The sequence below is a fragment of the Oncorhynchus masou genome, chromosome 6 (assembly GCF_036934945.1).
Source record: "Oncorhynchus masou masou isolate Uvic2021 chromosome 6, UVic_Omas_1.1, whole genome shotgun sequence".
Taxonomy (NCBI): domain Eukaryota; kingdom Metazoa; phylum Chordata; class Actinopteri; order Salmoniformes; family Salmonidae; genus Oncorhynchus; species Oncorhynchus masou.
In genome coordinates this window covers 80,789,817-80,812,038 of record NC_088217.1, presented here as the reverse complement: position 1 = coordinate 80,812,038, position 22,222 = coordinate 80,789,817, and the positions used below count along the sequence as shown (strand labels likewise).

Sequence of the window (22,222 nt, the reverse complement as noted above, 5' to 3'; positions counted from 1 at the left end):
GAGTGCTTTTGGTGACAAGCAGAATTTCTTCAGCCTCCTGAGGTTGAAGAGGCGCTGCTGTGCCTTCTTCACGATGCTGTCTGTGTGAGTGGACCAATTCAGTTTGTCTGTGATGTGTATGCCGAGGAACTTAAAACTTACTACCCTCTCCACTACTGTTCCATCGATGTGGATAGGGGGATGTTCCCTCTGCTGTTTCCTGAAGTCCACAATCATCTCCTTAGTTTTGTTGACGTTGAGTGTGAGGTTATTTTCCTAACACCACACTCCGAGGGCCCTCACTAATGCATACACGTAGGATGCTTTTGGTTAGTAAGGTGTTGTGTGAGGATAATGTCTTTCATCATCATGAGCTTCAGAATGAGTCATGGGAAATGGAAACCCATTTAAAAAAATCCTGTTCCACACCTGCGTGGGAGGATTAGTAGACCACTCCCCTTCCTTCCACCCGGAGCGCCCGGAGAAGCACTGCCAGAGGGAATCCACCGCAGTGCCAGAGAGGCTTTTAAGGATCTGCATGGCAAGACTTTGGAAGCCTGTGTGCTTTTATCAGTAGGCCCCATCCTCTGTCTACTACAGTTTGCTCACATTGAGCTTTTTAGAGATCTGAATTTGTGTTTTGTCTGTGGAGCTGAGTCTGTTTAGAATCCTCAGTGCTCGTGGGAGATGCTGCTTGCTCATTTTCCCTCGTTTCTTAGTCTCGTCCCAATAAATGGGTTTCGTCGTTAAAGGAAACTGCTGACTTCAAGTTCTTTCAGCTGCTGACGCATTTCTGTCTCCATCTCCACTCGATAAAATGTCAATCACTGATTGATGGAGTTCGGGGGTTGTTTCAGGGCTTGGGGTGGAACACATTTACTTATTTCCTTATTTGCCTCCTCTCTACCTACTCAATCATCTTTGTTGGTTTAGACATTCCTCTAGTGCTTGTCTTAACTCTCCCTCCACCTCTCTCTCTCTCTCTCTCTCTCTCTCGCTCTCTCTCTCTCTCTCTTTCTCTGTCTGTCTCTCTCTCTCTCTCCCTCTCTCTGTCTCTCTCTCTCTGTCTCTCCCTATCTCTCTCTCTCTCTGTCTCTCTCTGTCTCTCTCTGTCTCTCTTTCTCATCCCTCTCTTTCACTCTCTCCCTCTCCCTCTCTTTCCTCTCTCTGTCTCTCTCCTTCTTTCCCTCTCTCTCGCTCTCGCTCCCTCTCCCTGTCTCTCATGCTCTCTCATTCTCTTCCCCCCCTCTCTCCTCCCTCTCTCTCTCCTTTATTCCTTAATTTCTCTCTCTCTCTAATCGACATTCTTCTCTAAGTCCCCATCTTCAGTCTGACCCCTGACCCCTGTCCTCTGTCCCTGCAGGTGAAGGATGTAGGATGATGGACTCCAGCCCTGACCGGAGGGCCACCCTTCCTGGGGGCCATGACCCAGTGGTGGAGAGGGAGCTCATGGCTTTGGGCTCGCGGCCCCCAGGGGCCCAGGACCCAACACACCCCGGCAGGCAAGCTCTCTGCGGCGGGACCGATGGGGGGCCAGGGGCCCTAGTCAGACACCTGGGTGTGGAGCCCTTGATCCGGGCGTCACACGCTAACCTGGCTCGCACTAACCAACCCATGCTGGGGTCAGAGGAAAGTGTGTCTGTAGGAAGCGACTACTATGGAAGCATGTTCAGCCTCTACAGGGGAAGAACGTTTTCCATGCCTTTATAGGAACAACTTCTTCTTTTCACTGATTAGAAAAAGAGTGGCCTCCAAACCAATTTCCCAACTTTAACAGATACAACAAACACAAAATATTACACATCATGATTTTCCTAGATCCAATTATTCCCAAAGATTTCATATTTTCTATTGAATTGATAATGTATTTTACATTTCCGTCCTTGCCTTTTTTGGCTTTTTTTCAAATCATCATTGCTTCCGATAGTATATTATTTCTGTTTGTTAAATCATACCTTCCTTTGACTTCATGCCATGACATTTTCCAGCTGTGTTCAGTTCTGTCTTGAGCTTGGTTGTATTTTATTATGATATCAAAAAGTACCAGTGAAGCCTCCGGTTTCCCTTGGTTTTTGCTGCATGCCATGTATATTGACCAAATTGTTTCCCGTGTTCTACTTGCATTGCCGTCAGATAATCCTGGATATCCTCATAGTGTTGGTGTCACACGCATGAATGGAAGTGGGAATCAAAGCTGATGTTTGTCTGCATGTCTTTGCGAGCTAGTTTCATCCCAACAAAACTGACTGTGTGTCCAGGTAACATGAGAGGTGTGTGTGTCAACGGCATGTGTGATTGTTTTCATAGTTGATGAATAGGGGTCTTTCCTGGTTATGTTGGAAGAGTTAGTATTAGATTAATTCATACAGCGCTCATATTATTTCTCTATGTGTCATTGCAACATGGTAACATTGACCATTCATGTCATGGTCTGGTCTGGGCAAAAGCCTGTGTGCTGCCATTCCAGTCACTCCCAGTAGGCCTTGGAGCTTGAATGACTGAATGACTGTATTCTCTATTGGCCTGTAGAGGGGGAACATACACTTGACAGGGATCATGAATTGGAAACATACAAATATACAATATGATCTATTTGGCTCCTACACATGTTGTGTTAGACCCATGCATTATCTACTATAATGTATTGAGATTTGTGTCCATATAATGTGTGTTATCTGTGCTAAAATCACTTCATTTATGGCCATTCCCATGTTCTGTTTATTTGTGAAAGGTACCTCTGTCCTGATGAGAAATCAACACTCAAATTATGTTGACTATAAACAGTATTACTATTCCATAAAGCAGTGGACACTCATTTACGTAGACACACACACACACACACACACACACACACACACACACACACACACACACACACACACACACACACACACACACACACACACACACACACACACACACACACACACACACACACACACACACACACACACACACAAACATCCAATGGCTTTTCTTCCTCTTCCAAAAACCTGGGCCTCTCCTTGTCCCTTCTTTATACGTCTAACTTTCCACTTCCCTAAAACCCCCATCTTCCAGGATCCCATCTCCTTCTCTCCCCCAAACCCAAACAGGCCCATCCTTCAGTCCTGCCTCACCCCAGTCCAGTCAAACTGTATCCCAACCCACAACATCTCTCAGCTCCCATAAGAACAGTGTCACCTCACACAGCACCCAAGACCCTTCCCTAGGAGGAGCTGTGGTCAAAAACAAACTCCCAGGGATGTTTTCAGGAGCCTCCTCCCATACTTCAAGCAGCGGCAGCAGTGGTGGTAAGACACCCAAACTGGCCCGCGCCGCACCCAAGATCTTTGACAAGATCAAGGAGTTTGAACAAAAGGTGAGTGAGGTGAGTGCGGGGGTCAGATCTGGGCGCTCTTTCGGCCGGGCGGCATCCTGCGATCTGGAGGGGGTCTCCAAAGAGGAGGGGACAAGCCAGCTGGATGCCGCGGCCTCGAGGCGCTCCACGTTCGGAAAGAAGAGGGCCTCGTCTCTGGAGGACAAACCAAGCTACCAGCAGAGGGTCCAGAGCTTCCAGAACAAGTTCACAGAGGAGCTGGCCAGGATCAAGAAGCTGGTGGGGAGGCCAAACCTGAAGAAGGCCTACTCCACCGAGCAGTTGCCCCAGATGGAGAGACAGTCTGTGGGCAAGCTGGAGCCCATTCCCCCTCAGGTGGTCAAGAAGTTGGAAGAGAGGGAGAAGGTCCTGGAGGAGAGAGGACTATTAGGGAAGAGTGTTGAAGAGAGTTTTTCATCCCGAAAGTCATCCCAATCCCATGAGAAGGGTCTGACAGATCAAAGGAATGTTCCTCAACGGGAGCAGCATGATTCAGCTTCAGCGTCAGCTCAGCCGTCTGAGTCTAAAAGTGTGGGGAAAGGCTCTGTTTCCATGGAGACAGTACTGGTTAACCAGTTACCAGGACGACGATCACCCTCATCAAGAGTCACGCGGAAAAGCCCAACCAGGTAGGCTGAGATAATCCATTAACATTGTGTGTGTTTGTGTTGTTCGATTTGTGAGTACATGTGTGTGTGTGTGTGCCTGTGTGCGTTGGTACACACTACTCTGACAGCTCAATAGTGATATATGTACACACACATTACAGATATAAATGACATAATTCCTTTCTATTCTATTTTCTGTGCCAACATTGCATAATGCATTTGACACAGGGAAGGTCTTCGGAGCTCTCCCACAGCGGTGAAGCCCCCACACACGGCCGAGGAACAACCACCTGTATCTCCAACACCCAAAGGGCCTTTGGCTGATAAAGAGCTGGAGCAGCCTCCACCCAGGATGGACCACCCCGGGTCTCCAACCCCTACCACACAAAGAGCACCGCCTACCTACCCCAAAGGGCCTTCCACTCCTAAAGAGCTTGAGAAACCTCTACACCACCGCAGGCCTCCAAGCCCCAGGTCTCCAAGCCCCACCATGCAGAGAGGACCATCACCAACCAATGCCAAAGAGCCAGCATCTGCCTATCCCCCTAAGCCCCCACGGCTGTCCCCCACCCCCATCTCCACACCTTCCATCAGCCCTCTAACGAAGAGACGGAAGGGAGAGCCATGGAGGGCGTCTCCCGCGCTGAAGATGACCATTCCTACCATCCTGGTGGAGGACGAGCTCATGGAAATGGAAGAGGAGGAGGCCGGAGACGAGAGAGAGAGAGAAAAGACGAGAAGAGCAGGGAAGAAGGAGGGCAGGGCTTCCAAGACTCAGAAGAAGGGAAAAGTCTCGGGAAAGTCTCGGGAAAGTCAGCCTATGTCTCCTGAGACAGGTAGGACACTGAATTGCAGGTATCCACTGGGCGACACATCAGCTAGACATTAATGTGCTACCGTCCTAAATAGATTAATATCTACAGTATAGAAGGAAAGTAATACAGCTCCTGCCTTTCTGTTGTAGGAGACGATTCAGATGACTCTTACATGTCGGCAGATGAGGGGCCAGCTGAGAAACCAGCGTTTGAGAGGCCCCTGGGGGACACCATCGCCACTGCTGGCTCTGAGGTCCTTCTCAAATGTGTCATCACTGGCAGCCCCCTCCCAATAGGTAGGTCATCTCCAGGTAGAGGTTAAGCAAAGTTCTGGGGTCAGCTTTTGCCTTTCCCAAACACATTTGGACCATGATGAGGTAATACAGTGATTTGTGAAAGTATTCAGAACTCAGAACTATTCAGAACTTTTTCCACATTTTGTTACGTTACAGCCGTATTGGATTAAATCGTTTTTTCCACACAATACACACAATAACCCATCATGACAAAGCAAAAACTGGTTTTCAGAAATTTTTGCACATTTGTTAAAAAATTTAAACGAAAATATCACATTTACATTAGTGTTCAGACCCTTTTCTCTGTACTTTGTTGAAGCACATTTGGCTGTGATTACAGCCTTGAGTCTTCTTGGCCCCATATACTAATCTTACTTCATTTGCACACACTGTATATAGACTTTTCCATTTTGTTAATGACTGTACATTTTGTTTATTCCATGTGTAACTCTGTGTTGTTTGTGTCGCACTGCTTTGCTTTATCTTGGCCAGGTCGCAGCTGTAAATGAGAACTTGTTCTCAACTGGCCTACCTGGTTAAATAAAGGTTAAATAAAATACATTTTAAAAAATGACAACACGAGCTTGGCACATCTGTATTTGGGGAGTTCCTCCCATTCTTCTCGTCACTGCACAGCTACAGTATTTTCAGGTCTCTCCAGAGATGTTCCATTTGGTTCAAGTCCGGGCTCTCGCTGTGCCACTCAAGGACATTCAGAGACTTGTCCTGAAGCCACTCCTGCATTGTCTTGGCTGTGTGCTTAGGGTCGCTGTCCTGTTGGAAGGAGAATCTTCGCCCCCAGGCTGATGTCCTGAGTGCTCTGGAGCAGGTTTTCATCAAGGATCTCTCTGTACTTTGCTCTGTTCATTTTTCCCTTGATCCTGACTAGTCTCCCTGTTCCTGCCCCTGAAAATCATCCCCACAGCATGATGCTGCCACCACCATGCTTCACCGTACTCCCTATGGATGGTGCCAGGTTACCTCCAAATGTGACGCTTGGCATTCAGGCCAAAGAGTTCAATCTTGGTTTCATCAGACCAGAGAATCTTGTTTCTCATGGTCTGAGTGTCCTTTAGGTGGCTTTTTCCAAGCGGGCTGTCGCCTTTTACTGAGGAGTGGCTTCCATCTAGCCACTATCATAAAGGCCTGATTGTTGGAGTGCCGTAGAGATGGTTGTCCTTCTGGAAGGTTCTCCCATCTCCACAGAGGAACTCTGGAACTGACCATCAGGTTCTTGGTCAACTCCCTGACCAAGGCCCTTCTCCCCCGATTGCTCAGTTTGGCCAGGCGACCAGCTTTAGGAAGAGTCTTGGTGGTTCCAAACTTCTTTCATTTAAGAATAATGTCGGTCACTGTGTTCTTGGGGACCTTCAATGCTGCAGAAATGTTTTGGTACCCTTCCCCAGATGTGTGCCTCGACACAATCCTGCCTTGGAGCTCCACAGACAATTCCGCTCTGACATGCACTGTCAACTGTGGAACCTTATAAAGACAGGTGTGTGCCTTTCCAAATCATGCCCAATCAATTGAATTTATCACAGGTGGACAATCAAGTTATAGTAACATCTCAATGATTGAATGCACCTGAGCTCATTTCTGAGTCTCATAGCAAATGGTCTGAATACTTATGTAAATAAGATATTTCTGTTTTAGATTTTCAATATATTTGCTAAAATTTCTAAAAACCTCTTTTCAATTTGTCATTATTGGGTATTGTGTGTAGATTGATGAGTATTATTTAAAAAATATATATATTTTAGAATAAGGCTGTAATGTCAGAAAATCTGGACGAAGGGAAGGGGTCTGAATATTTCCTGTATGTCAAATTGACCTTGGATTGGTGCTTAGGGGCCACACATCATTCTGCACCTAGACACAGGGGAAGGGACTGTGATTAAGCTGTCTGAGCGTGGTCTGAGATGTGTCTTTGTGTGTGACCCCTTGGAATGCAGTGACTTGGAAGAAGAGTAACGTTCTGATAAGGAGCAGCCCGTCCCATGTGGTCAGGGCTGAGGGGGAGCAGCACTCCCTACTGATAACCCAGATGAGGTCTGGAGACGCTGGGACATACTGCGTCACCGCTGTCAACGCGGCCGGGAAAGCATCCTGCAACGCCACGCTCTACATCAAATCAGGTGAGCGGGGTTACAGACAGACACACTCACACAGGCTTGAACACAGAAGGCCATACATTCTAGTTGATCTATTGATTAGGAATTAAAGGCACACCATTTTTTTTGTCTGGGATGCACACACACACACACACACACACACACACACACACACACACACACACACACACACACACACACACACACACACACACACACACACACACACACACACACACACACAGACAGACAGACAGACAGACAGACAGACAGACAGACAGACAGACAGACACATGCACACACACACGCACACACACACACACACACACACACACACACACACACACACACACACACACACACACACACACACACACACACACACACACACACACACACACAGAGAAGACAGGCAGGCAGGCAGGCAGGCAGGCTGACAGACAGACAGGCAGGCAGACAGACAGACACACAGACAGACAGACAGGCAGACAGACAGACAGACAGACAGACAGACAGACAGACAGACAGACAGACAGACAGACAGACAGACAGGCAGGCAGGCAGGCAGGCAGACAGACAGACACATGCACACACACACGAAAACACCACAACTCCCCATCCTAATCCCCTGCCAGCTCTGCTCTGACATTTTGTCTTCATAACTACAAAGGGGCATCCCATCCCTAGCACAAGCTCCATTCACAGATAGTTGCCATGGCAACTCATAATTTGTGAAAGGCATTTGGGTCCCCTGGTGAATTTCAAAACAAAGACTTGCCTGCCAGTCACTAAAGGTCCCTGGGTTTTCAGTCAGTTTGGCGGATGTTCAAAACTGGGGATTAGTCTTTGTCAACAGAATGAGTATTCCTCTTGGACATAAAACTTTAGTTTGTATATTACAGTTTTTTTCGATTGCTTAACGACAGTGGACACAACTGGAGTCACATGTGCAAAACTCTAACTACAGTCTGCACAGCAGTAGTTCATGTGGACCAAACTCTAGTTCGTTTTTCATTGCTTGAACACAGTTTTCAAAACTCTACACACTTATCCCATGACTTTAACCACAACCTGCACAGCACTGTGGATTTACAGCACTTTGTTCAAATGCTAACACACTGCTGTCAAAACTGTGAACCACACATTCAAAACGGAATAGATTTCAGCCTTGTGCCTTTCAAACACTGCTGATTGCAATTTCAGCTGAAAGGCTAAGCAGGTGTCTTGTTTTAGACTTGTTAGTGAACACACACACATATTACAGTATATATAGGTAGAGCTCAGAAAGACTCATTTTGGAAATGGAACAAGGAAGATGGGTTCGTGGAGGAGAAGGGTGGCAGGGAGAGGGCGGATGCATGGAGGAAGACAAAGAAGACAAAGAGCTGTTATTTCAGATGAAATAAGGGCTACACTTATAGACCATGTCGTGAACCATGGTCTCTCATTGAGAGAGGCAGGGTTGAGGGTGCAACCCAATCTGCAAAGATACACAGTGGCATCTGTAATGCGAATTTTCCATCATACAAACAGGTGAGAGTTACAGCCTTACAGTAAATGAAAACATTACAGGAATCTATTTTGTATTGCAATTATAGAATATTTACACAGATATATATTACAGTAAGTTTAACTGTAAAATATATTTTTACAACAGGACCCAAAGGCTGCCCCCAACAGGGGGAAGAGGAAAAATATTTTCAGATGCGCAGGAAAATGCTATTGTTGACATGGTTGTTGTCAACAATGCAATAAAACTGCGGGAGATTCAAGATAGAGTGCTGGCTGATAATGATATATTTGAAAATGTTAATTCTGTCAGCACAACAACTATTGCTCGAGTCCTAAAGAAACACCAAGTTACAATGACACAGTTATACACTGTACCGTTCGAGAGAAACAACGGGTAAACGGGTAAAAGAGCAAAGATACCAATATGTCCAGGTAAGACGTCTGAGGTTACGTACACAGCTATACAAAATATTTACAGTAAAAAAAACACTAGCATTTCTACGGTAAAACTGTGCACTTACTGTTTTTCAGAGAGTAATGGAGGTGGAAGCACTGGAAAGACCACATTCATTTGTATTTATCGATGAAGCTGGATTTAACCTTACCAAAACACGGCGCAGAGGAAGGAATGTTATAGGTCAAAGGGCCACTGTGGAGGTTCCAGGCCAAAGGGGGGGAAATATCACCATGTGTGCTGCAATGGCCAATGATGGTTTGCTTCTCAACACACCACTCATTGGCCCATACAACACAGAAAGGCTTATAGCTTTCCTAGAACAGCTCTATGCTCAGCTAGTGCCAGCAGAACAGGGGGAGCCAGTAAGAAACCCCAAGTTTTTGTCATAGTTTGCGATAACGTTGCTTTTCACCACTCTGCAGCTGTCACAGATTGGTTTGCAGCACATCACAGATTTATGGTTTTGTACCTGCCTGCATATTCACCCTTCCTCAACCCAATAGAGGAGTTTTTCTCTGCCTGGAGGTGGAAAGTGTTTGGTCACCACCCACATGACCAAATGTCTCTTTTGGAAGCCATGCGTGCCAAATGTGAGGACACGAGTCTAGAGGACTGCCAGGGATGGATAAGGCACTCCAGAAGGTTCTTCCCCAGGTGCATGGCAAGAGAAAACTTTAGATGTGATGTTGAAGAAAACCTGTGGCCTGATGCTAGAGAGAGGCAGGATTAGCCCCTCAATTATTTGTTCGAATTACAGTATGTACTTTTAGTTTCTACCTTTTTTTTCTCATTACTGTAATTCCGTAAATTACTACAGACTATTGAAGCAAACTGCTAATTTTCATTTACCTTAAAGAATTGTTATGTTCTAAAAAATGTAATAAATCATGTGAAAGAATGTCACTCTTTTCATTGAAGAAAATATGACTTTGTATGAAGTCACTGAAATTGTTCAAACTGTAAAGATGAAAAGTTTGTATTTTCTGTATTGGTGTTTGATGCTAGTGTTTTTACTCTCAGTGTGTTCTGAGTGACAGTGTGTGTTATCTCAGTGAGGGTTGTGCATAGTGTTTGGCTGCACTGAGCGTGTTTTGAGCCATGTATTAAGAGTTGTGTTGCTTGGAATGAGTTTTGCAGGTGATGTGAACTGTTTAGCTCAGGTGACTGTTGGTAGTGCAGACTGTAGTTAGAGTTTTGCACATGTGACTCCAGTTGTGCCCACTGTCGTTTCGCAATCGAAAAAAACTGTATTAGCTGAGATGCCTGTTGGTTCGGTCAATAGTCAATAGTAAGAATTGTAATTATATAAAAAGATAAATCACACCACAGCTCTCAATGCAGACAAACAGTACCACTCCTGCATCAAATCCAAATGCAACCACAGTCCTTTCCAGTCACTTGAGTAATGGCTGCAATAATACAATTATTACCTCAAACAGAAACACACAGATCTCTGTGACAATCCAATATACATACAATATGCTCATAAATGTCTCTCGCTCTCTTCGAGCCACTCCTTCCATATCTTTTGAGGAAGCCAAACTATTTAAACTTCCTTTGAATGTGCCACAAGCTCTTTATCCAGTCCTGTAATGTTGTCTGCACAGTGTTACCCTGTAGAGTGAACACTACTGCTGTAGTTTTCTGGCACTAGCTCAGCGTCCAGGCCTGCTTGGCCATATTAGGCCAGTGGAGGCTACCACTAGGTATTTATAGCAGCCTCTTGTTCTCAATGGCGGTCTGTTGTATGTCCCAGTGTGAGATTAATGTTACGATCACAGACCCTTTCTTTATCTGCGATGATTCGAGTCAGGGGAATTGCCAAACTCATGTACAACAAGATTATGAGTCATGTTGCTATGGTTCTGTGGGGAGGGTGAGGATTTTGGCGCATCAAGTTGGGATTTATACGGTAGTGTATTAGAGGAGATTTAGGGTATTAAACGTCTGAATTTAACCCACGTACATCAAATGCTGAGTTTTTGCAACTGGAGTATATACCCACAATATGAGATGCTTTCCAAAAGTCTTTGGTGTTTATGAATCACATAAATACTGCAATATTGCAATCTGACTTGATTTTATATTTTTTTTTATGTATCAAAGCCTTTAGGCTACAGGGAATGTGGGTTGATATATTATTGCTGGAGGACAGAGAGAAGGAAAAAGAGAATTTGGAGCTGAAGAAGAAGGAGGAAAGTGAGGGAGAGAAGGAGAGGAGGATGAGATTGAATTGGTAGATTATTAGCAGCAGGCTAGGAAGTCTTGCTTCATGCAGCATTTGTGTAAACGTTGGCAGCATTACAGGAATAAAGCTGGTGCTGGTTGTCTGTGCACAGCCTCGACTCAGACATGTAACTTCTGAGGTGAGTCCTCGATCTCCACATCTGAAACTTCTTAGGCATAGTTAGAAGAAATTGGAACATTTTAACATCAAAGGGTTTTCACTTGTTTACTCATTCATTTCTGGTTCTAAGACCACTAAACATCTAGAATGCCTGTATGTCCTCTGTTCTTTCTGCAGACGTCCTTGTTTAGCTTTAGTCTCTGTGATTTTGATCACTTTATCTCTTCATGTGTGTGGCCAAGCAATCGAAGCAAGCAGTTTCTATATATACTAAGCTACCCTGTTCTTTTTCCTAACAGGAGAGAAACTTTTCATAGTTTATCTATAGTTTTTGTTGATTGTTCTCATTCTATTGTCAGAACATTGTCTATCTTGCCAGTGAAATTGAATTCTGGAGCCCATGATTTGTGTAAAGAGGTGGCTGCTACAATACTATGGTTCCTCTGTGGAGCTGAATGAACTGTGACTTGTGGAGAGGCTGGTGGTGGAGACAGTGTGTCTCCTGTGGCGCTGGGCTAGTCTCACAGAATGAATGGGTCAGGGATTCAGGGATTAATCCATTATCTGTCCAGCGCTGGTCACTTCAAAGGGTCCCTCAGCAATGTGTGTGTGTGTGTGTGTGTGTCTTCATCGCTCCAGCCAAATCGCTCATCTCTTCAAACACTCTTGTCACCATGGTGATACAAGTAGAGCAACACACAAGCAGAACAGGAGACAGTGGAGCACTCATACGCTGCTTGTTGGGAAGCTAATTTTGAATATTCTAGCAATTCAGTTAATGCTTATTGCTACATTCTCTTTGCTTTATGCCTCACAAACACTATCAAGTTACAATGTGTCCATTTTGTTAACTACGTTGCCATATCGGGCTGGTCCATAAACGTCTTTGTGGAATTATTGTGAGTAATGTTTCATCTATATTACAAAATGTATTTTTATTACCCTGCCTCGCTCTGTGTTGCATAGACAGGACAATGCGCTTGTTCTGTTCCTTTTGATACTGTAAAGGATCGTGCTCACACGGGGCACCATTTTGTAGGGACCAGTGGAGGCTGGTGGGATGAGCTATAGGAAAATGGGCACATTGTAATGGCTGGAATGGAATTAATGCAGATGAGTCAAACGTGGTTTCCATATGTTTGATGTGTTTGATACAATTCCATTACAACCATTACAATGAGCCCATCCTCTTATAGCTCCTCCCACCGGCCTCCTCTGGTGGGGACACCCTTAAAATATATTCAAATGATACAGTATATGGTAAACAAGTATTACGTTGTTTCTCCAGAGCTGACCCAGGTGCATGGTGGGAAGCCGAGCAGCTTGCCCCTGGTGGAGGTCACGAGTCCCCTCCAATCAGACGAGGAGTACCTGAGCCCCCTGGAGGAGGTCATGGAGATTGGAGAACCACCCTCACGAGGGGTGGAGCCACAGTCTAAATACGCCTTCTTCAAAGATCCTCCCTCCTTTCAGGTAAAGAAGATTCAGGGGGCATCTCAATAGTCTAAGGGGGATTTCTCCCCTCGCCATTGAGTATTCAATGTACCGGCTTTTAGACAGTCTTAGTCTTTTGGTTTGATAGGCAGCACTGAATGACCATGGGGTGACAGAGGGACAGGAGGTTACCATGACTGTCAAAGTCAGAGGACAGCCTAAACCTATGGTGTACTGGTAAGAATACAGTATTCAGTGTGTTTCAGTACAGTTTGTCATGCCTTTCTCTCGTTTGCTTTTGCAAGAGCTCAGAATGTACCTGTTTTTATCACCTAGGTTGAAGGACAAAGTGACCCTAAAAACCAATGGAAGATTCATTGTGCGTGAGACAGAGGACGGCAGCAGTGAAATGATCATCACTTCAGCACAGAGATCTGATGCAGGACTCTACACCTGCAAGATCCTCAACGAATACGGAACCAAGCAGAGCGAATGCAAACTAGAGGTCAAAGGTAAAGATCACTCCACAATCCACAAGACCAACGTCAGTGACTGACCATTAGGGTTGGTGCCAGCTACATTTGGAAAAAGCTCAAAATCAAATCAAAGTGTATTGTTATTGCAGGTGCAACAAAATGCTTGTGTTTCTAGCTGCAACAGTAACAGATGTGTGTTGGTCTCTCCTCTGTCTTTTCCCCAGCCTCCCCGGCACAGGAAGCCCTGGCCATCATCAGAGAGGTGCGAGACGTAGCGGTGACGGCCGGAGAGTCGGCCATGTTTGAGTGTCACATGACCGGGCCTCTGGATGTGGAGGTAGACTGGTTGTCCAATGGGAAACTGGTTCAGCCGGCACTGCTCAACTGCAAGATGACCTTTAACGGGAGGAGGTGGGTAAGACTAGACCAAGGCTCTCCAACCCTGCGTTGGCTCCAACCCTAATCTAGAGCACCTGATTCTAATAAGTAGCTGGTTGATAAGCTGCATCAGGTTTGTTACAATAGGGGTTGGAGTGAAACCCTACAGGAGGGTAGCTCTCCATGAGCAGGGTTGGAGTGAAAACCTACAGGAGGGTAGCTCTCCAGGAACAGGGTTGGAGTGAAAACCTACAGGAGGGTAGCTCTCCATGAGAAGGGTTGGAGTGAAAACCTACAGGAGGGTAGCTCTCCATGAGCAGGGTTGGAGTGAAAACCTACAGGAGGGTAGCTCTCCAGGAACAGGGTTGGAGTGAAAACCTACAGGAGGGTAGCTCTCCAGGAACAGGGTTGGAGTGAAACCCTACAGGAGGGTAGCTCTCCAGGAACAGGGTTGGAGTGAAACCCTACAGGAGGGTAGCTCTCCAGGAACAGGGTTGGAGTGAAACCCTACAGGAGGGTAGCTCTCCAGGAACAGGGTTGGAGTGCCCTGGCCTAGACACTATGAAAGGGAAAGGTGCCTCAATGCTTTTAAGTGAATTCCTTCCCTTTCCCTTGATTGAATGGATGAGAGTGATAGAGGGTGTGTCTCAAATCTTTTAAGTGATTTCCTTTCCATGCCCCTTTCTCCTTCATCCACTCTGATCTGAGTAGATTGGATGGTTTGTCAGAGCAATATGGGGGGGGGGGCTTCAAAATTACATTTCTGATACAACAACATTTCATCCATAAGCAAACTGTGAATGGACATTCACTCTTTCTAATGAAAGAAACAGCCCACACAAGTGGATGTGAGGCAGTGTTAGCTCATGGAGCATGTAATACGGTCCAGGCAGCTGACAGAGGGGATTTCTATTACAGGTGCCGGCTGCTGTTAAACTCAGTACACGAAGACGACAGTGGAACCTACACCTGCAAGCTGAGCACTGCCAAAGGTAAATGACAACTCCAGAAAGAAAACTTCCTTGCCAAATAATGGGTTTATACGGCAGTGATGAATTGCTGCTGTTGTAAGTAATGTAATGATACAGCCACACTATTTGGCAAGAACCAAAAATGATGTTCACACAATTTCAACCAATGAGTTAAAACCTCTTTAAAAATGTAAATCACTTATTGTCTATAAACTACTTATAAAAATGAATGTAATTGCTGGTGGTTTTCCTCCCTGTTCCAGAGGAGTTGACCTCCAGTGCCCATCTAAAGGTCACTCCCTCCAGGGAGCCCCTGTTCACCCGCAAGCTGGACATCCTGGAGGTCATAGAGGGTCGCACCGCCCGTTTTGACTGCAAGGTCAGCGGGTCCCCACCTCCCATCGTTACCTGGAACCATTTCGGTAAGTATCTCTCTTAGAATGTACTGTATTTCCTATTGGTACAGAATGGACAGCAAATTGGTAATGTAGGCTAGTATGGCTCGTAATGTCTCTTTTATCTCCATCCAGAGAACCCGGTGGAGGAGAGTGAGAATGTGCGTCTCCTGCAGGAAGGAGGCCGTTACTCATTGGTCATCACCCACGTCAGCAGCGACACGGAGGGCTTCTACACAGCCGTCGCTAAGAACGCGCGCGGAAAGGCGGAGTGCACAGCCGAACTCTACATGCAGGAACCGCGGCCCGCTATCTCTTCTCACATGTACGGTGTAAACCATAGACGTGGGGTGATCCCACTAGTCTGCAGTGGCTTCTTCTCCTCATCTCAGTGATCTAAACACAGATAATAGGAGTGTTTCATTGTCTTCTCTTCGGTATCTCCCTTTCCTTCGGTCTCTCATTCTATTTGCTTCCTTCTCCTCTCCAGGGCGAAGCTGGAGAAGATGCCTTCCATCGCTGAGGAGCCGGAGGTTCTGGAGAGCGAGGTGGAGCAGGAGCAGAGGACCATGCCTGACTTCGTCAAGCCCCTGGCTGACCTGGAGATGATCGAGGGGAAGGAGGCGGTGCTAAAGTGTAAGGTGGCGGGCCTGCCTTACCCCACCATCACCTGGTACCACAACGGCAATAAGATACACAGCACAGACGACAGGAAGATGACCCAACGTAAGGAAGCAATCTCTCTCTCTCTCTCTCGCTCGCTCTCTCTCTCTCTCTCTCTCTCTCTCTCTCACTCGCTCTCACTCTTATTCTTTCTATCCCTCCTCTGCTTGCGTCATCTCTCTCTCTCCCTCCTCTACATTAGTCATCTCTCTCTCTCTCCCTCATCTACATTAGTCATCTCTCTCTCTCCCTCATCTACCTTCGTCATCTCTCTCTCTCTCCCTCCTCTACCTGCGTCATCTCTCTCTCTCTTCCTCCTCCAGACAGGGATATCCACAGTCTGGTCATCCGCTGTGTGTGTCACGGCCACGGGGGCGTCTACAAGAGTGTAATCTCCAACAAAGTGGGGAAGGCAGCCTGCTACGCACACCTCTACGTCACAGGTATGGATGGGGACCATCCACCAGCAATCACAGCAACAGGTGCTCCAACAACAAAAAAACACGAGAATCATTGTGTCAACTGATTACAGTATGGGTGTGTTGGTACATTTGTATTTTCCTTTGGTAGATATTGTTCCTGATCCCCCCGATGGTCCTCCAGTGGTAGAGTCCATAACAGGGAAAACCATAACACTCAGCTGGAAGAAACCAAAGAGGCTTGACTCTTCCATAGGTATGCCTCAATAAAACTGAGATTCACAGGTACCTGGATTTGAGTCCCTTTCAGGCTCCTCTACCTTCCAAATTCGCTACACTACTACAGTAACCCTCATGGTTGTACTTCCAGATGGGAGTTCTTTGATGTATGCAGTGCAGCAGCAGCCTCTGGGTTCCATCCAGTGGAGCATCATAGTCTCCAACCTGAGAGAGACCACCTACACAGTCACCGGTCTCTCCAAGGGAGTCCGCTATGCCTTCAGGGTCCTAGCGGCCACCGCCAAGCTCCTCAGCAAACCATCCCCCTCCACTGACCTGGTGCAGCTCATGGATAGAGGTACTTATATAAGCTCCAAGTCTCTACAGTTATTTTGGAGGGTCAAAGGTTAAATGGATTTATGTAAACACTTGCATAGTGCAAAAGCAATGTCACCAAACACATTGCAGCAGGTGTACAAAAATATTGTAATTACATGGTCCTTCGAGACAGATATGTAGCTGGATATATAGGATCTACTATTGTGAGAGAATGCTGGTCTGTCAACACATCAGAGATGATGGTTTGCTCCCTTGATCATTTGACCTTTGATCCCTATCAGGTCCCTATCTGAGGAAAGCTCCCATCATACTGGACAAGCCTGACGTTGTGTACGTGGTGGAGAACCAGTCCGTGAGCATCACCCTCACCCTTAACCACGTTAATGCTGTGGTCACCTGGAAGAGGAGGGGAGTGGTTTTGCTCAACAAGCCAGGGATGTTTGAGATGAGCATGCCAGACGACGACCAACACACCTTAAAGATCCAGAGGGTGAAGAGCACTGACACCGGTCAGCTGGTCTGTACAGCCAACAACCAGTTTGGCAGCGACCACTGTACCATCCTACTGGCCATGGCAGGTGAGTTTGGGGTCAAAGTTCACCCCTATGTGTAGATCTAGAATCAGCTAACAGCCCTGGTGCTTACTGTAACTATGATGAGGTAAAAAGCCAAGCTGACTCCAAACTCTCTATCCTCCTTTTCTCCCAACAGTGCGTCCTAAATTTGAGTCCATCATGGAGGACTTGGAAATACATGTAGGAGAGACATCTCGCTTTGCTGTGGTTGTCGAGGGACAACCCGATCCTGATATTCTGTGGTACAAGGTATGATAAGAGTCAATGGATGGATATCATATCATTCACCACATAAACTTATTCTGCAGTGATTAAGCAGGTTGTTGGATGATTAACTCCTTTGTGGTTCCAGGAAAACAAACCTACTCCTCCATGATAGTTGATCAAGTGGAATTGATTGTGGTTATCTGTTCTGTGGTTCCAGGATGACACTCTGCTGTCAGAGAGCAGTCACTTCACCTTTGTGTACGATGATACGGAGTGTTCCCTGGTGGTGCTGAATGCCCTGCCTGAGGACTCAGGGGTGTACACCTGCACCGCCAAGAACCTGGCTGGGCAGGTCTCCTGCAAGGCTGAACTCACTGTCCACAAAGGTCAGGACCATAGTCTATATTGTCTGAAATGTTTAAGGATGTATACAGATATTGGAATAAGTCTGGAAAACATCTACAAGAATGATACTTTGTGCTTACATAATTGATGAATTACTGTTGATTAACACACCCTTATGGTAAGGTATTAAAGACTCTTGTTGAAAAGTGTGCTTTTTCTGCACACTGAATATTGTTAACACAGATGTCACAGTACCAAGGCTTTTCCTATTATTTGTTGTTGCCAGAAATGGCAGTTTTATTTGGATTGCATCTGTTTTTCCTTGTAATATCTCAGCCAAAGCTTGTTGTAATCGAGAGTTAAACAACCAAATCTGCTCCATATGGGTTAGACCACAAGGTGTCTGAGACTATTAAACCATCTGTCAGCCCGCACACGCACGCAGACACACACACACAAACCACTCACCAACCCACATAAACCTTGCCCCCTGTACCAACCCTCTTCCTGCAGTGAGGAAGGAGGTGGAGGAGCCCATGGAGGATGAGGGGTCCATTTTGAGGAAGATGCGGAGGCTGACTGATTACTACGATGTACACAAGGAGATAGGACGGTGAGTCATGGACCAGGCAATCACCAACATCATCCGCTCAGCCAGGCTATCTCTTCTGTATTTAAAGGCTCTGCGAGTGGTAGCTACTATCTGTATTAAATTGCACTGTGAACGGTGGCCCCAAGGGTCAGTAGGGGGAATTCCACCACACCAAACAACAGCCTGACTGCATAATGATAGCAGACAGAAATAGAGGAGAGGTGAGTCACCCGTCAATAGAGGAACACATCACAAAGGCTATTTGTTTTTGTTTTTCTCTGGTAGAGCTTGGCTTGACTCACCAGAAGTTGAACAATAACAAGGTGTTACGTACCGTTTAATACTCATGTCCCTTTACTTTCTCAACGAGGACTTTTGGTTTCTCAGAACTCATTCCCATTGAAATATTTGGTCATTCTCCTAGAGTTATTGCATTGATATCATCATTGTGCGACTGTTTTCCAGTGGGGCGTTCTCCTAGAGTTATTGCATTGATATCATCATTGTGCGACTGTTTTCCAGTGGGTCGTTCTCCTAGAGTTATTGCAATGATATCATCATTGTGCGACTGTTTTCCAGTGGGGCGTTCTCCTAGAGTTATTGCATTGATATCATCATTGTGCGACTGTTTTCCAGTGGGGCGTTCTCCTAGAGTTATTGCATGATATCATCATTGTGCGACTGTTTTCCAGTGGGGCGTTCTCCTAGAGTTATTGCATGATATCATCATTGTGTGACTGTTTTCCAGTGGGGCGTTCTCCTAGAGTTATTGCATGATATCATCATTGTGCGACTGTTTTCCAGTGGGGCGTTCTCCTAGAGTTATTGCATTGATATCATCATTGTGCGACTGTTTTCCAGTGGGGCGTTCTCCTATGTGAAGAGGGTGTCTGAGAAGAAGGGGAAGGTGGAGTACGCGGCCAAGTTCGTGTCTGCGAGGGCCAAGAGGAAGGCCTTGGCCCTAAGAGAGTTGAACCTTCTGTCAGAGTTGAACCATGAGAAAATCCTCTACTTCCATGATGCCTTTGAGAAGAAGAACATGGTTGTCATCATCACTGAGCTGTATCCTTTCACTGACTGATTCTTTGATTAATTTCAGTTGTCAGAAAACCCATAACATGATGACCTAACCGGTTCTGCGCATGCGTCCGCGTTCGCCATCGTGCGCCTTCATGCGCATGTTGATTTTGTCTATCCCCACCAGATGCTTTCACGACACGCAGGCTAAAATACCAACTGTGAACCAACTCTATTCATTTGGGGAGAGGTCAAAACACATTAAACATTCATTGACATTTAGCTAATTTGTTGCTAACTAACTTGTCCTGGGCGATAAACCAAAGACAGTACAGTATTCAGATCCCTGATCACACTTGTAGGCGATGACATGGTGACGTTGGCGAGTAAAGCTCATGTATAGAAACAGGTCATTGGGTCTCGCGCCAAACTGCGAATGTGCAGGCCGTTAAATCAAAGGCATTCCTTCCATATAAAGTTGTTTTTGTCCTTTTGTCAAGATTGGAAAAATAACATGTTCAACTCCTTAAGACATTTGCTCCAATCTAGGTTGTGTCTAGATTTTGAGAATAATTTTTCACTTCTCAAACACCAAACCCAGGTCTAGTCTGTTTGGTCTGTTTCACAAGTGTTCCCATAAGTCTTGCGATGTAGCGCCTCTGGATTTAGAAGACATTGGTTTATTTTACCTGAAATGCTTATAGCCATTTTTTTCTGGATCTTTGTAGAATTTTGACCCATTTTGAGTCACTCAAAATCATGTGTTCTCTACTCCAACAATTCATCCACAGATAAAAAGGAAACCTAGTTAGTTTTGACTTAGTTGTCTTTGATTCATCTCTCCTCGTTCATTCATCTTCTTCTTCTTCTGTGGATGTTATATGGTGGTTGGCATTACCACCACCAACTTGACTGGAGTGTGGACCCCGTTCATCTTTCAATCACCCATGTGGGTATATGCTTGTAAAAACCAATGAGTAGTATGGAGAGGCAGGACTTGCAGCGCGTCACACGTCTAAAATCAAACAATTTTTGCGCCTGGATACACAGACGCTGGAGAGCAGTTTGGATGAAATTATTGAATAACATGTATGTGTACATTTATTTTGCAACACTCGCGCACGCACCGTGGGCAGTCTGGTCAGCATGGAAGAAGACACATTACAAGAGATTAACATTTTGAATGTAACATATCCTCTGAGACAGTATTGTATTGGTTGCGACAAGGTTCTTTCCCTGTTAATCTAACATATCTCATCTATGTAATACTGTTGCATCAAAAAATAAAGCCATCAATGTACTCAATTTAGCCCAGGTTTCAACCAAAAACTAACACCGTGGTTCCTAGAATTGTTTGTTTTCAAATTATATTCATTTTTCTTTACAGCTAGATCCAAAATGGATCAAAATATGGCATTGATCCAACATCTTTGCATAAATCCTCTCCATGAACATACCAGAGCCAAGAGCCTTCTTCCCACCTTCTTCCCACTGTGTGGATGAGAGAGAACTGCTGCATAGCATTAATCTCAATGTCCTTTCTGCTCCCCTGGAGGCATGACTGAACCGAAGCGCTACTTTCTCCTGACTCATCACAGATTGGTTTCATTACCAGGAGACACCATGTGTGGGAGTTTGGTTCATTTATTATAAAAAATGTCATTTGCCACCCACTTGGACTATAGCGATAAGGTTATCACCATAGACTTATATAGACATTGCATCATTGTATCTGTCTCATGATGGCGCCTGTGAGAGCATGTGCAATGCCATTGAGGCCATCTCCATTTTGAAGTAGTCCACCTTCTACTATGTCTATGAGTTGGTGAACAAACTGAAAGGGTGTATAGTGCCACCTGTACTGTGTTGTTTGCTCACAAGTATAATTAATTGGCTGATCCCTTCTGATGACACAAATGGAATCATGTGATCCTTCCTTAACCCATAGGAAGTCCCACCCACCCAGTTGATTACTTCAAAATGGTGAAAGTCCTCAATGGCGCTGCCCAAGCTAAAATGGGATTTTGGCACTAGAGTCCTCTATCTATCTCTATGGTTTTTACACACTATACCTCTATTCTCCTTAACTGCTGTGTGAAGATGCCATGAGGAGCTTCTGGACCGACTGACCAAGAAGACTACTGTCATGGAGTCCGAGGTTTGCCTTGGCCTGTTGACCTTATGTTTGAGTGTGCTTTGGATTACATTGAAAAATCAACCAAGAACGACTCAATTATCTTTATCTAAAAGATAGCGAAATTCAGTAAAATATATTTTTTATATTTGTTGAGCGTACAAGAATGTAGAAAACAGAAGGTAGAATGTAGAATATATATTATGGAATGTATAATATAGAATATATACTGAACAAAAATATGAACGCAATATGTGACAATTTCAACAATTTTACTGAGTTACAGTTCATATAAGGAAATCAGTTAATCAAAATAAATAAATTAGGCTCTAATCTATGGATTTCATAGGCCCACTCACTTGGGAACCAGGCACACCCACTGGGGATCCTGGCCCAGTCAAACAGATATAGTTTTCCCCCCACTAAATGGCTTTATTACAGACAGAAACACTCCTCAGTTTCATCAGCTGTCTGGGTGGCTGGTCTCAGACAATCCCGCAGGTGAAGCCAGATGTGGAGGTCCTGAGCTAGCGTGGTTACACTTGGTCTGCGGTTGTGGGGCCGGTTGGATGTAC

At 45.4% G+C, this 22,222-nt stretch overlaps 1 protein-coding gene across 1 annotated transcript in view; it reads left to right on the top strand.

Moving 5' to 3' along the window:
• Positions 1-22,222, top strand: part of LOC135542774 (striated muscle preferentially expressed protein kinase-like) — a 67,154-nt gene that overhangs the window by 27,073 nt on the left and 17,859 nt on the right. The window contains exons 6-27 of the mRNA XM_064969964.1: positions 1,343-1,481; positions 3,040-3,966; positions 4,174-4,781; positions 4,910-5,056; positions 7,009-7,191; positions 12,772-12,956; positions 13,066-13,154; positions 13,254-13,429; positions 13,618-13,804; positions 14,690-14,763; positions 15,006-15,164; positions 15,273-15,462; positions 15,628-15,863; positions 16,124-16,243; positions 16,371-16,475; positions 16,590-16,796; positions 17,059-17,355; positions 17,489-17,601; positions 17,777-17,945; positions 18,418-18,517; positions 19,358-19,558; positions 21,614-21,671. Coding sequence (XP_064826036.1) covers positions 1,343-1,481; positions 3,040-3,966; positions 4,174-4,781; positions 4,910-5,056; positions 7,009-7,191; positions 12,772-12,956; positions 13,066-13,154; positions 13,254-13,429; positions 13,618-13,804; positions 14,690-14,763; positions 15,006-15,164; positions 15,273-15,462; positions 15,628-15,863; positions 16,124-16,243; positions 16,371-16,475; positions 16,590-16,796; positions 17,059-17,355; positions 17,489-17,601; positions 17,777-17,945; positions 18,418-18,517; positions 19,358-19,558; positions 21,614-21,671 — 4,670 coding nt within the window. The remainder of the gene's footprint in view (positions 1-1,342; positions 1,482-3,039; positions 3,967-4,173; positions 4,782-4,909; positions 5,057-7,008; positions 7,192-12,771; positions 12,957-13,065; positions 13,155-13,253; positions 13,430-13,617; positions 13,805-14,689; positions 14,764-15,005; positions 15,165-15,272; positions 15,463-15,627; positions 15,864-16,123; positions 16,244-16,370; positions 16,476-16,589; positions 16,797-17,058; positions 17,356-17,488; positions 17,602-17,776; positions 17,946-18,417; positions 18,518-19,357; positions 19,559-21,613; positions 21,672-22,222) is intronic.